At 41.4% G+C, this 12,201-nt stretch overlaps 1 protein-coding gene across 4 annotated transcripts in view; it reads right to left on the bottom strand.

Annotated features, from left to right (window-relative positions):
* The window catches only part of jakmip3 (Janus kinase and microtubule interacting protein 3), a 47,529-nt gene that overhangs the window by 17,144 nt on the left and 18,184 nt on the right, over positions 1 to 12,201 (bottom strand). For all 4 annotated transcript variants that reach the window (XM_066693250.1, XM_066693248.1, XM_066693251.1 and 1 more), the window contains exons 4-5: positions 9,201 to 9,686; positions 1,327 to 1,440 (exon numbers count right to left, since the gene is read on the bottom strand). In XM_066693250.1, the coding sequence (XP_066549347.1) occupies positions 1,327 to 1,440; positions 9,201 to 9,686 (600 nt within the window). The remainder of the gene's footprint in view (positions 1 to 1,326; positions 1,441 to 9,200; positions 9,687 to 12,201) is intronic.

Here is a 12,201-nt window from a genome sequence, read left to right as displayed (position 1 = left end):
AATTGCCTTAAGTTCATTCGGTCGTGGATAACAACGGTGATGGGGAATCTGCCGTATATCTTTTTTACATCTTTCTTCTCGGTGTATAAAGAGGAGAAGGAGTATTCAGCCTCACTTGTAATATATCCATAGATCTTCCTCTTATAATCTTTTTCAAGGTGCCAGAGCCACTTAGTTCCCAAGAGGTCTGTGACTCTTCTGTTTTAAACGGGTTTCAGATGTTTACAGCTTTATTATTATTCTATCAGTCCACGTGTGCATCACAGCAATTTCCTTCCTATATGGATTATTATATTTTTCTCTGCCTGTAATTGAGTTTATGCTACCAGAGTAACATCGATATTTCTAGCACAACGATATTAAACACATTCAAGTGCCGCGATAAACTAATTTATATGAAAATCGGCGGTAATTGTGACCCGCGCAGGGTCAATTCTTCAATTCTTACTTTGTTTGCTGTGCTTGAATCTCCCCCTCACCCACAGACAAACATCGTTGCATTTCGCAAAGATAGAGGCACCGCTTTTAAATTACACAGGATGTCATTGTTGGTTTAAAAATAAATATGACAAGAGGGAAAGAGGAGGACGTTTTTCCCCCCAATGTAGAGAAATAAATACCACCAGTGCAGAGACACAATGATGCATCACAATTTCCTTTGACTGAAATATGAAAAGTACATGACTATACTCTGAACTGGCTACTCAGCGAACTGACAACCATTTGAAATATGATCAGTTTGGATTACAGTTCAGCACTATATAAACAAAAGTGTGTTGTCGGCTCCCTGGTGTCATTTTCATCCTGTTGTGTGCTGTTGTAGTGTTACAGCATGAACAGAAAGTAGATTTTTGTATAAAAACAAATAAACGATGTTGGTCATTTTTAAACAGCAGCTACAGGAGGGATTTAGAACTGAAGGCTAATTAGTGGCTAATTACACACAACATCCGCAAACAAATTTCATTCTGCTTATTCAACCTGACATATTCTGTATAATTCATAATTAATTATTCAGGAATGTATTAAGTGCCCTTTCAGAGTGATAATGGTAAAAATATGAATACATTTTTAGTCAGTGTTTGAGTCTATAGTTGCAGTCAATGATAAGGACCAGTTTATCTTTCTAAACTGAGTCCAACTGCCTGTCATCTGACATGGATTGACAACCAGTCTTCAAAAAGTGTAATAGCATCATAGCATCATTTTTTGGCCACTTTTGGTTCTGTGTGAATAAATCAAATCAAAAGCTGCAAAAAAGGAAAATGACAACAAAACAACAACAGGAGACACAAGAAACACACACACACACAGTGCAGCACCTACCAGTTCGTTCCTTTCCTCAGACAGGAGTGCATTGCGGTCCTCCAGTTTGCGTATGATGGCACTCAGCTCGGCAATCTTAAGCTGGAAGCGCCGAGCGTCCTTTTCATCCAACTGCTGTTCCTGAAACAAAGACCAACTGCAAATAACTGAGCTTCGGTGCAACATGCAGGGGCTGCGGTGCCCAGGTCAACGACAAGAAAGATCTCCTCTGAGTCTGTAGAGTCTATGCACACTCCTACACAGTGTGGTCGGCTCTTAACTATGCCTTTATTGGATGGGTTATATCAAATTAAAAAGAAGGAAATCATATAAAGCCGTCAAATCAGTAGAAATCATAGCGTTGAACTATACATAGATTTGTTACAATAAGAAAAGCCAAATATATATTGAAACAAATGAACCAAAATAACAAAAACAAAAACTTCATTTTTAAATATTAAATGTTATGTAAACTAAAAGTTTGGTCTAATTGTAATCGTAAACCCAACTGTCTGAAGAGGGTGTTAGGGAGAAATGAAGGAAGACCACCCTTAATGACCCCCTAACACCTGTCCCTACTCTACATATGCAGATCTAAACCTATTGACATGTTTTTCCCAATAACATGAGAACCCATCACAACTGACCTTTAACCTCGTTTAATACAGCATTTAACTAAACAAATAATTTCTTTTAAGACCTTAAAATGTATTTCATTCGATTCAAATAATTTCCTAGTATGTCATTCAAAAACATGATACAGATTATGTATCTCAGAATTAGAAAGACACTTCTGAAGGTGCAGAGGTATATAAAACACCACAACACACATCAAGTATTTATATTCTGAAAAACATAACCACAAAATTCTGGGTAGGATTATAAATCTACTGTCTAAGGGATTATTACTTCTCTGTCAAACCATTTTACTAATTCCTTATTCAACAGGTGCAGGAGAGACTTTTTTGTCAATTACTATTTGTAAATACAATATATATACAGTTATAAAATAAATCCTGGTGAGTCAAGAATGGAAAAAAGCCAACATATATCACAGACTATCAGTCAGTAACGAAAGTAAGAGCTATTTTTACTGTTAGCAAATGAAAGAGTAAGCAGCAATATGGCATAGTTATACATAGCCCTTGTACAGACCAGAATGTGTTAGTTTACATGCAGAAAAGTAACACACCTTTGACATACACAGTATTGGACAATGTCAACAGTTCTGCCGTGGCATTTAATGCAAGTCTTTTTGGGCTTTTATTTTAAATGCAATCATATAGAAGGGGATTTCAAATCTCCGTTTCAAAGTCCAATAAGGCTGCCATTAAATGAAAATCATCCGAGTGAAAGCCTATTGTGCCTGAGGTGAGACTATGATATTTGCTAAGCAATTGAGTGGAAAAGAAAGATGATTTTTAATAAGCCTCTTCATTATGTACGCACAAAAGCAGCAGGGACAGGCTGGTGTGTTAAAACAAGCTGTGTTTTTCTATCAAACAACAACTGTGCCAAAGCATGATTTAATATGGCCTTGTAGGGTTCGCTGCGTCTCTGAACTGAGCAGCATTGGCCACACTTGACCATCTCTGAAGTAAAAACAATGCAAGTAGAGATATATAAGTATATATAAGTGGAGAACACTTTTGATGAACAGCAACAGCAGGGTGGGGGGACCTAATATTGAGCATCTGTCAATTTCGAGCTTTGGTAATCATGTTGCACATTATAAATTGAAGCTTGAATGTTATCCTCAAGACACTTGAGCTACAGTGAAACAATTACAGCTTATAAATAAGGGACAGACTTTCAGTCAACATTAATAAATATGAGTGTTTATAGCCTCCTCTTATACGATAGTCTGAGAGAGGCCGTCTGTTACAGATATACAGACGGGTGACAAATTAAAGGAAAAACCGAATGCAGATGCCTCCAAACAGGTGTACTGCCTGATACAATTAAGCAATTAACATCCTGTCATGCTCTGTGGCATGTATACAAATGCTGAGCAGGCCAGCTGACTTCGATTTTGCATCAAGATGGCGAGAGGAAAGGATCTAAGCGACTTTGAAAGAGGGGCCATTATTGGGGCACCATAGGCACTGGTCTACAGAGATGTGGAAATAGTGATCTGGTCAGATGAGTCATCATTTACCATATTCTGGACAAGTGGGCGAGTGCATGTGTGGGACACCAAGAGATCGGGACAGGCCTGACTGCTGGACCCTACAGTGAGGCTCTGTTGTGCTGTGGGGGGCATTTTCCTGGCATGGTTTGGGTCCACTTGTCCCCTTAGAGGGAAGGGTCACTGCAAATCATGACAGTTATTCTGAGTGATCACCTTTATCCTGTGGTGACACATTTCTATCCTGATGGGAGTGGTCTCTTCCAGGATGACAATGCCCATCCACAGGGCACGAGGGTCACTGAATGGTGTGATGAGTATGAAAATGATGTGAATCATATGCTATGGCCTTCGCAGTCACCAGATCTCAACCCAATTGAACACCTATGGGAGATTGTGGACCGACGTGTTAGACAGCGCTCTCCGCCACCATCATCAAAACCCCAAATGAGGGAATATCTTTTGGAAGAATGGTGTCCATCCCTCCAGTCAAGTCCAGAGACTCTAGAATCTGTGCCAAGAGCATTGCAGCTGTTCCGGGGCTTGTGGTGGACCAACACCTCACTGAAACACTTTATTTAGTTTTTTTCTTTAATTTATCACCCGTCTGTAGATATAAATATAACGCTGTCTGCTGTTTGAAGATCATGTATTAAAATGTCACCAATGGGGGATGCAGGGGAATTAAGCCACAAGTATCCAATACAGCAACATGGAAAATAACTCAAACTGCAAAGCCAAGGTAAGACATGTAGCAAATGATGATAATAATAATTCCTGTTATTATCATCATCGTTATGATTATTAGCGGGATTGCTGTGCTGGGGGGGGGGCACCTCGTTTAGTGTAAGATCAGGGAAAAGTGCTTACAGGACTTCCTGAATGATCAGAGGCGTCTCCTGCACCGCTTGCATAAGGAGCCTCTCGTTTCGGGCTACCCAGGTGTCGCTCAGCCTCCCTGAACTGGACAAGCTGCTCATCTAGAGCCTCTTTTTGGAGCTGGAGTCTCTGAGTTTGCCCAGCTTGGAGCCCGAGCTCTCTTTCCAGCACGTAGACTGCTCTGTCTTTTACCTTAATCTCATCCATCTATAAGGAGAACAGAACACAGATCACACACGCATGCACTGTACAGGGCTGCAGCACCACGGACTCCCCTCGGCGAGACCAGACTGGATCTCGATGCCGACGCCGGCTTCACCTGCTGTCTTTCAAACCCGTCGGCAAAAAGCACAGCGGTGGGAGTGCCGGTGACATCTGCTGTCAAAGCACAGTTCTTAAATGTCTTCTGCAGACCAATGGTTTTGACAATGTATAGACTGTTTTGTACACAGGGAGCTTTATTGAAGGAAATTCCACTCCAAAAACACATTTATGGTTTTGTTTGTCCATTATTTTAGAATTGGCTGTGAATGATTCTGCTACAGTAGAAGTCTGCAACAACATTGGGTATATTCTGATAAATTCAAAACATGCTGCTCAGTGATGTCGCCTCTGGGGACTTTTCCTGTCGGTGATTCATATTTCATAGAATGCATTTGACAACTTAAGGAAGTAAAAAAAGAGTATTAAGCAATTATTACAGTTATTGTTGCAATATTGAATCAAATTATTGCATTGCCTTACCATTAGATTATACTAAGAACTACCACAATGTGTAAATAAAGCAATTCATACACCGCAGAGATTAAATAAAGTTGTGTGGGTGTGTAATTATTGTAAAATGTCCATTATGTATACTGATTAAGCTACTTTTGATAAAACAGCAGATGAGATAGCTTCTTAGCAATTTATAGCACTGTATTATAAATGCAAGATCTTATAAACAAACAAACAAACAAACAAACAAACAAACAAATAAATAAGACAATGCAAAACCTCTCGGAAGTCTACGGAACTCTTGTTGAAGGTTCTACTTTGTTCAATCCAGCTAAGGCTGTTTTCCCAGATAAGCAACAAGGAGCCCATAAAAGGAGGCATAAATAAATCAGCACTCTGGCATCCCAACAGCAACAGGCGTCCCCTTTCACCTGTCCTTTCCTGGAAATCGGAAATGCTTACAGCGTGCATAAATAAACACTGTAATGGGCCCGAGCTGGAAAGAAGCAACCTGGGTTTTAAACGTTTCCTTTCGAAATCCATCTGTAGATCTAACCACAGGAGAGGCTCCAAGACTCCGCTCTTTCCATTAACCCCTCGTGTGAAACAGTCACCTTTCCACCTGTTTTTGTGATTGTCTTCCGAGACCAGGACACGGGGAAAGAAAGCAATCGAGCAGCAGCGCTGGTGTTTGAAATCACATGCGTTCTAGTGGTGGAAAAAGAAAAGTATTTCTTTCTAAGCAAACAGTTGTGTTTTGTGAATTTCACCTTTAGGGGTTTTGGCACCATTAACTGTCCATTTCAAATGCACTCCCCATTGTGAGTCCCTGGGCTTTCAAAGCAGTCAAAATGGTGAGAACACACATGTTCACGGGTCTCAGCTCAACAATGCTATTAATAATTCAAAACCATTAAAAAACAACAAACACATCTGCTTGTTTATGTCCTTGAACTTGAGCCGAGATGTCACAGCTTAACTGTCCTACATCTGAAAGCTTTCCATATGAAACCGATTCGGTCAATGATGGAGCAGCTCTGTCGGCTGCGATCGTCTTTGCGTATTCGCTCCACTGCCATTTGCATCCTCTGTCCTGCCTAACACACCCAGCCAGGACTCCTTTCTCATTCACAGTCATTATTTGAATGTCTCCCAGATGATGTATGGAAATCTATAAGCAATGTTTTTAAATGACTGTGCTCGGCTCCTTCCTTCACCGTGATCTCAACTGAACATTCAATCTCCACAGAAAACAAGGGATTATGGTTGTTTAGTTGTTGGTTTTTGTGCTAGGGTTAAATATAAGATTTTTTATTCAGTAACTGGTTAAAGAGCACGGATGGGGAATTTAAGAAACTTAAAATGCCGAAATTATCCTAAGGAGCTGCCAGACTTTTTCAGAGAAAAAACTATTTCAGGTAATATATATTCATACAAAATATAATATGCCAAACAGTGATATCAATAAAATATAAGAACAGATTAGATACTGTACACTACCTAAATAAACAACAAAAATAAAAAGTATAAGGAGGAATAAAACATGCATCTGACATCTTAGGGTAATAAATCCTTCCTCTCCCATACGAACAAAGACACGACACGCACATGCCAAGAGCATGAGAAGGGGATTTGGTAAACACTTTCAAAAATGGCAGTTGTAGCTGATCAATGAACATGAAGATAGATTCGGGTCAGTGATGGGACCCTGTGTTCTCGATGTTTCTACTCTCATCTTAGTGTGTTGTTGTGTTGCCTTCAAACGGTCCAGCTGCGAATCAATCACCCCCACTGAACAATTGGGTCAGACACACCCAGAAAAAATGTATGTATCAGGAGCATGGGTTGTGTGTGCCTTCAGACGAGAACCCAATAGAGGAAGGGAAACAGGACTGTTAGCATAAATCAGTCCGTTGCATTTTTACTGCCTATCGACCCAGACTCCTCTGTGTTTGCGTTTTAGCCTATTTATAATGTTGCAAAGACTGCTCTGAGCTTCCTGTCATCAGCAGACGTGATCTGTGAGGCTGCACAAGAACAATCTGTCATCATAGACACCAGTCCTCCGCTTCGGCCAGATTATTCCTGGGTTTGTCTCGGCGCACGGTACACCCTGTGTCTTCGACAATCGAGGCTTATGCTTTATATGCTCTCTGCACAAACCCGTCTCTGAAAAACTGTGGCTGAATCGTAGACGGAAAATGATTTCGCAGCCTTTCCCTGGCATTGATTTTAGTCGGCAGTTTCTCACCGTCTGAACTTAGTATTCTGCTCAAGTGCTCGGCTACACACAAACAATGCCTGGATCGAGAAATATACAAATCTAAAATGTCCCTAAAGTCAGTGTTTGAAGGCCGTTTACAAAGACCTTCACATCTGTGCTAAAGCTTATTATATTAATGCCAGTCCCTATGGGCTCTCATATTAACGTATTTTGTACATTCATTGGATGAAAAATGTCAATTTATATCTATAGCTTTGTACATGTTTAGGATATGTCTTACTCTAAATGGTTAACAGCATTTTGAATGTATGTATTGCTATGGAACCCTTTCTGCTGACTGTACTGCTACAAAAACAACCCTCACAGGTTTCAGAAACCTCAGGATGTATCTAAGATTGATGATGGTTCAATAACTTCCTCTGAGAGTGGCATCGGACAGCAGCAGTCTTTCAGCAATGCATTTAGGGAGACGTTGGCATTCCTGCAGGGCTGTGCAGCCGGAGAGAATGAATTAAGTTATTAAAAGAACAACCTTTCCTCACTTGTCCTAAAGAGACCCGGAGACGCAGTAATGCAACTTCCGTTCCTGTCCACACTGTTAGTTCCCCCTACAGCCCTAGAAGCTTATTTACATGCCAACGTCCAATTCATATGACGATAATGAGATTAAATGAGCTTCTACATCTAGAGCTTTCTTTTGAATTGCCTGTCAAAGGCTAACACAAGTTACAACACTGGGAAGGAATGAACATTTCTCATTTACTTTAATGTCTCATTGTTGCTGGAGTCTCAGTCTTCTGTGAGGATTTGTGTTGCCGCTGCTGCTGTTGTTGTTTTGTCAGTGATGAATGCCGCTGCTCAGGGCAGCCACCAAATAGTTAAACGTCTAAACTGGAAATACACAAAGCTACAGTTCAGAAAGCAGACCTAACTAGGCAGATCAATGGATCGCTCGCACAGAAAACACAAAGACCTCGAGTCTGCAGGTTCCACATCTTAATTCAGAAAGTGTGGGCCACAATACTGACGATCATGAACTGTCAGCTACTGCAGACAACGGATTATTCTCAGTGATTTTACCTTTGCAGAATGAGTTCACAGAAGTATTATAGAACAGAATGAGGTTGTAAATACAGGCTTTGGTAATTTTAAAAACCAACAGAGAATCCTACTGGATTTAGGCACTGTTAGATATGTTTATGGGTTTATGTTGCCATTTGAAAATTTACACAATTAACAATTAACAGTGAATTTGGTTTATGAAGAGAAATTTGTTCACCAGCGCTTTAGTATTTGAATTTAGAAAGTCTGGGCAACTATATATCACTTACGGATTGTTAATTAACCTTTTTACGTACCAGAACACACCCTGTTCAATGTGTGTGTGTGTGTGTGTGTGTGTGCGGTAGAGTCCTGTCATATCTGCAAAACGCAGGGATGGCCTCAGGCCGTTCCCAGTTGTGCAGGAAAAATGCCACATGTGCCTTTTCCCCTCTCTGTGTAATTTAAATAAATGCCAGAGATTACAAGACATGCATAATGCATCGCCACTGTTGATCCCACCTCTAACAGGAGGCTGTGTGTGGTTGGGAACTATTCCTCTCATTACCGAGCACCATCTCAAGTGTTTCCTCTGCATTGCTATTCAGCCCCACACTTATTGATGCGTTCGAATGCTGAGTTGTGCAGGATCAATACATCATTAGAGCGAACTTGACAATGCTCTCTGCTGAAACATCACAAGCCTGCGCGCCGCACTGAACCAGGAATCAGGACTGCGAGTGTCTGGCAAATAAAGTCAATTGATTTACATCTGAAATTGATTGCACTCATTAAGACCAACGGGGAGAAGAGACGACAGATCTCTTGGAACCGATGTGGCCAATCTATAATCAGAGTGCAGTGTGATGTTGTATAGAAGGACATGACATACGAATCGACACGTACCAGCCGGCGTATCTCCCGCTCGCACTCCCTCTTGATTCGGGAGATCTCCTCCTGGTGGAGGTGATACACACTCCTGATCTCGGCCGCTTTGATCTTGTCCGCCTGGATCACCACGCTCAGCGCCTCCTCCATCTGCCGCCTGACCCCCTTGAGCTCGGAGATCTCCTGCTGCATCCTGGACTTCTCCGCGTCGAAGCCCCGCCGGGCCTCCTCCCGGGCCTCGGCGAACAGCGCGGTCTTCACCTTGTCGGTGGAGCCGTCGCGCAGGGCGTTGACGAGCGCCTGCAGCCGCTGGATCTCGCTGTCCTTGATCTTGATGACGCGCAGCAGCTCGGACTCGTGCTGCCGGAGGAGGGTCTCCCGGATGCCGTGGAGCTCCTTCATCTTCTCCTCGTGGAGCTTGGTCTTCAGCTCCGTTACCACCACGGTGGACTTGTGCTGCTCGTGCTTCACCTCCTGGGTTTTCTCCCTCTCCAACTTGCTCACCTACACAGTGGAGGGAAACACAGCCCACATTAGCTGCCCAAATAAGTCTCATTTTATTTCTGGAAGTACATTTAGATGGATGGAAATCTCAACCTAAAAAACATGCATATTTTCTCATACTCCCAGCAAATCTCTGTCTTCTAGGCCATTATGAGCTCTGATTGCTCGTTAAGGCAGCCAGTTCATGGCAGCGGACATTTCCTGTCTCTTGCTCTGTGAAACTGCACATCTGTAAACGTGACATAGAGCCCTGAGAAATATGGGGCCAATCTGTCCAGAAAGACACGTGCATATACTAGCATACACCCAAAAATATATGCACAAGAGGGGGACACATATTTTACACAAAATTAAGATTCAGTAAAGTTTCAAACTCTTCAGTGTGTCACACAAATGTGAAATAGAGTTTACTACAAAAAAGTAGACACTCAAATGCACAATCTAATGGAAGAAAACAACATCATAATACACACCTATATATGTACATATCTCAGATTTATTGAAGGTGATAACTGTGATATACCTTCTTTGATTTTAAGTGGACATATTTATTTAAATGATGGTTTGGCTGGGCAGGGTTATATGACCAGCAGCTTAGTTCTCCTTGAAATCCTGTGCAGTTACCCCTTTCTCTCCAGCCATCAATATCTGTCAGGTTATATTAAAGATACACCCCCCCCAAGTATTGCTAAATCAAGTGTGAGACTCATATAAATAAATCAAGTGTCAGACGTGATGAAGAACATTCTTCTGGAGGCAGCAATCTGCAGCACATTATAAATCATGAACCTCCAGAGAAGTCACTAAAAGTCTGATAAAAACAAAATGTAAACACTCGTATGGAAGTTGTGTGAGGCGGGGAACACATTCTAATACAGGTTTGCAGTCGTCTTATTGATTTGCTTTAATCAACACATCGATTTCATAGACACACTGCGCCAAACCTGGTCGAACAAAGCACACTGCTCTAAAGCAATAAGACGCCACCTATAGTGTCACTCAGTTACAACTGCGTACCACATCAATATTGAAACACCAACCAAGCGGAGGCAAATTCTGCTTTTACCAAAACTGATCACAGCAGCCAAACTAAACATAGGCCCAAACAGAACTGTGATGCATTACACTGAACGATGATGTCACAAAATGATGTCACTAGGAATATTATGATCAAAACAAACTCCCAATCAACTAATCAACGCGATCTGAATTCTGATTTGAATTAATTTTGTTCTTAGTGTTTTTCAGAAGATTGTTTCTAGTTGTTTGCTCACAGGATGAACACTCTGAGTATCTGCCAAGTAACTTTCTACTCATGACCCACGTCGCCAGTTTTTCCATTGTTTCCCATATCGATGTTGCCTGCGACGGTGTACTTTTACGACTGCAGTGAAACTGGACAGAAATGTGCAGGAGACAAAGAAAAACACACACACACACACAAAAGGACTGGACTGGATTGAAAATGTATGGAGGACATTAATTATTAGTGGGAATATAAAAAGGTTATCCATTTTGTGAATTACGTTCAAACAAAGGAAAAAGAAAGGGGGGAAAGTATTACATATCCTTGGAGACCAAGGGCAAGAAGGTACCTGGGCTGCCAGGAGTGAATCATTACCCTGTGAGGGAAGCGGTTCTTAAATCACACATAACCCACTACGGAAAAGCAGTGTGGGGATGAATACATATTTCAGACAAATTGAGACAATAACCCCATAATCAATAGTAGAACTGAACCCAAGTGACATTAACATTATTATTATATTTCAAAAAGAAAAACAATTAAAAACACAAATGCTTATCGGGTTTAGTCTTGTGACATCAATAAACATGATTTTTAATGATTCAGAGCTGAAAGTCTCACAGTTCGAGGGCTGTGTTGTGTGGCATCTTTAAAACCGATTGCAATCCCTTATGTGGCTCTTTATTCCTCGATTCCAATACAGAGGACTCAAAACGCATCCAGTGAGCTGTCACCAGACACACAGGAAGAAACAATGGAGATATTGATGCTGGCAGTAAGAAAATGAATAGACCTCACACCACACTGCACTGAGGACAACAATGTGTGCCGTCTGCATCAGAGGCCCGTCTCACGTAACATCACAGACTAAGACAAGCATGTTTTAATTTATATTTAGAAAATTCAAGTGCCATTTTTACACCAAAGCGATTAATCAGTCCCCATTGGCAGCGGTTATTTTCACTCAAGACGATTAATCATTTCAATCTAACCCGACACAGCCCCCTCCTTAGCGTCTGTCCAGTGTTCCCCGGGATTTATTTATAATCCCTTCTTTCGAGTATGCTTTGAATATTAACAGGTCACTTATTCACTCTGTATGTATGAATAATCACGCAGCAGAGCATTGCAGTGATATAATGTTCTGTGATCCACGTCAGCTGATATTTGAATAACCTGTCCTTGTAAAACGATGCGGGTCAGGTTGTCTCAGTTCCTGAAGTCTGTTTGTCACTCGTGGGTGCTTTTCATCTGCAGGTGTTAGTGTTT

Source organism: Amia ocellicauda, chromosome 20, assembly GCF_036373705.1.
Source record: "Amia ocellicauda isolate fAmiCal2 chromosome 20, fAmiCal2.hap1, whole genome shotgun sequence".
Classification (NCBI taxonomy): domain Eukaryota; kingdom Metazoa; phylum Chordata; class Actinopteri; order Amiiformes; family Amiidae; genus Amia; species Amia ocellicauda.
Note: the sequence above shows the minus strand (reverse complement) of the source record. Positions and strands in the feature narration are given on the sequence as shown.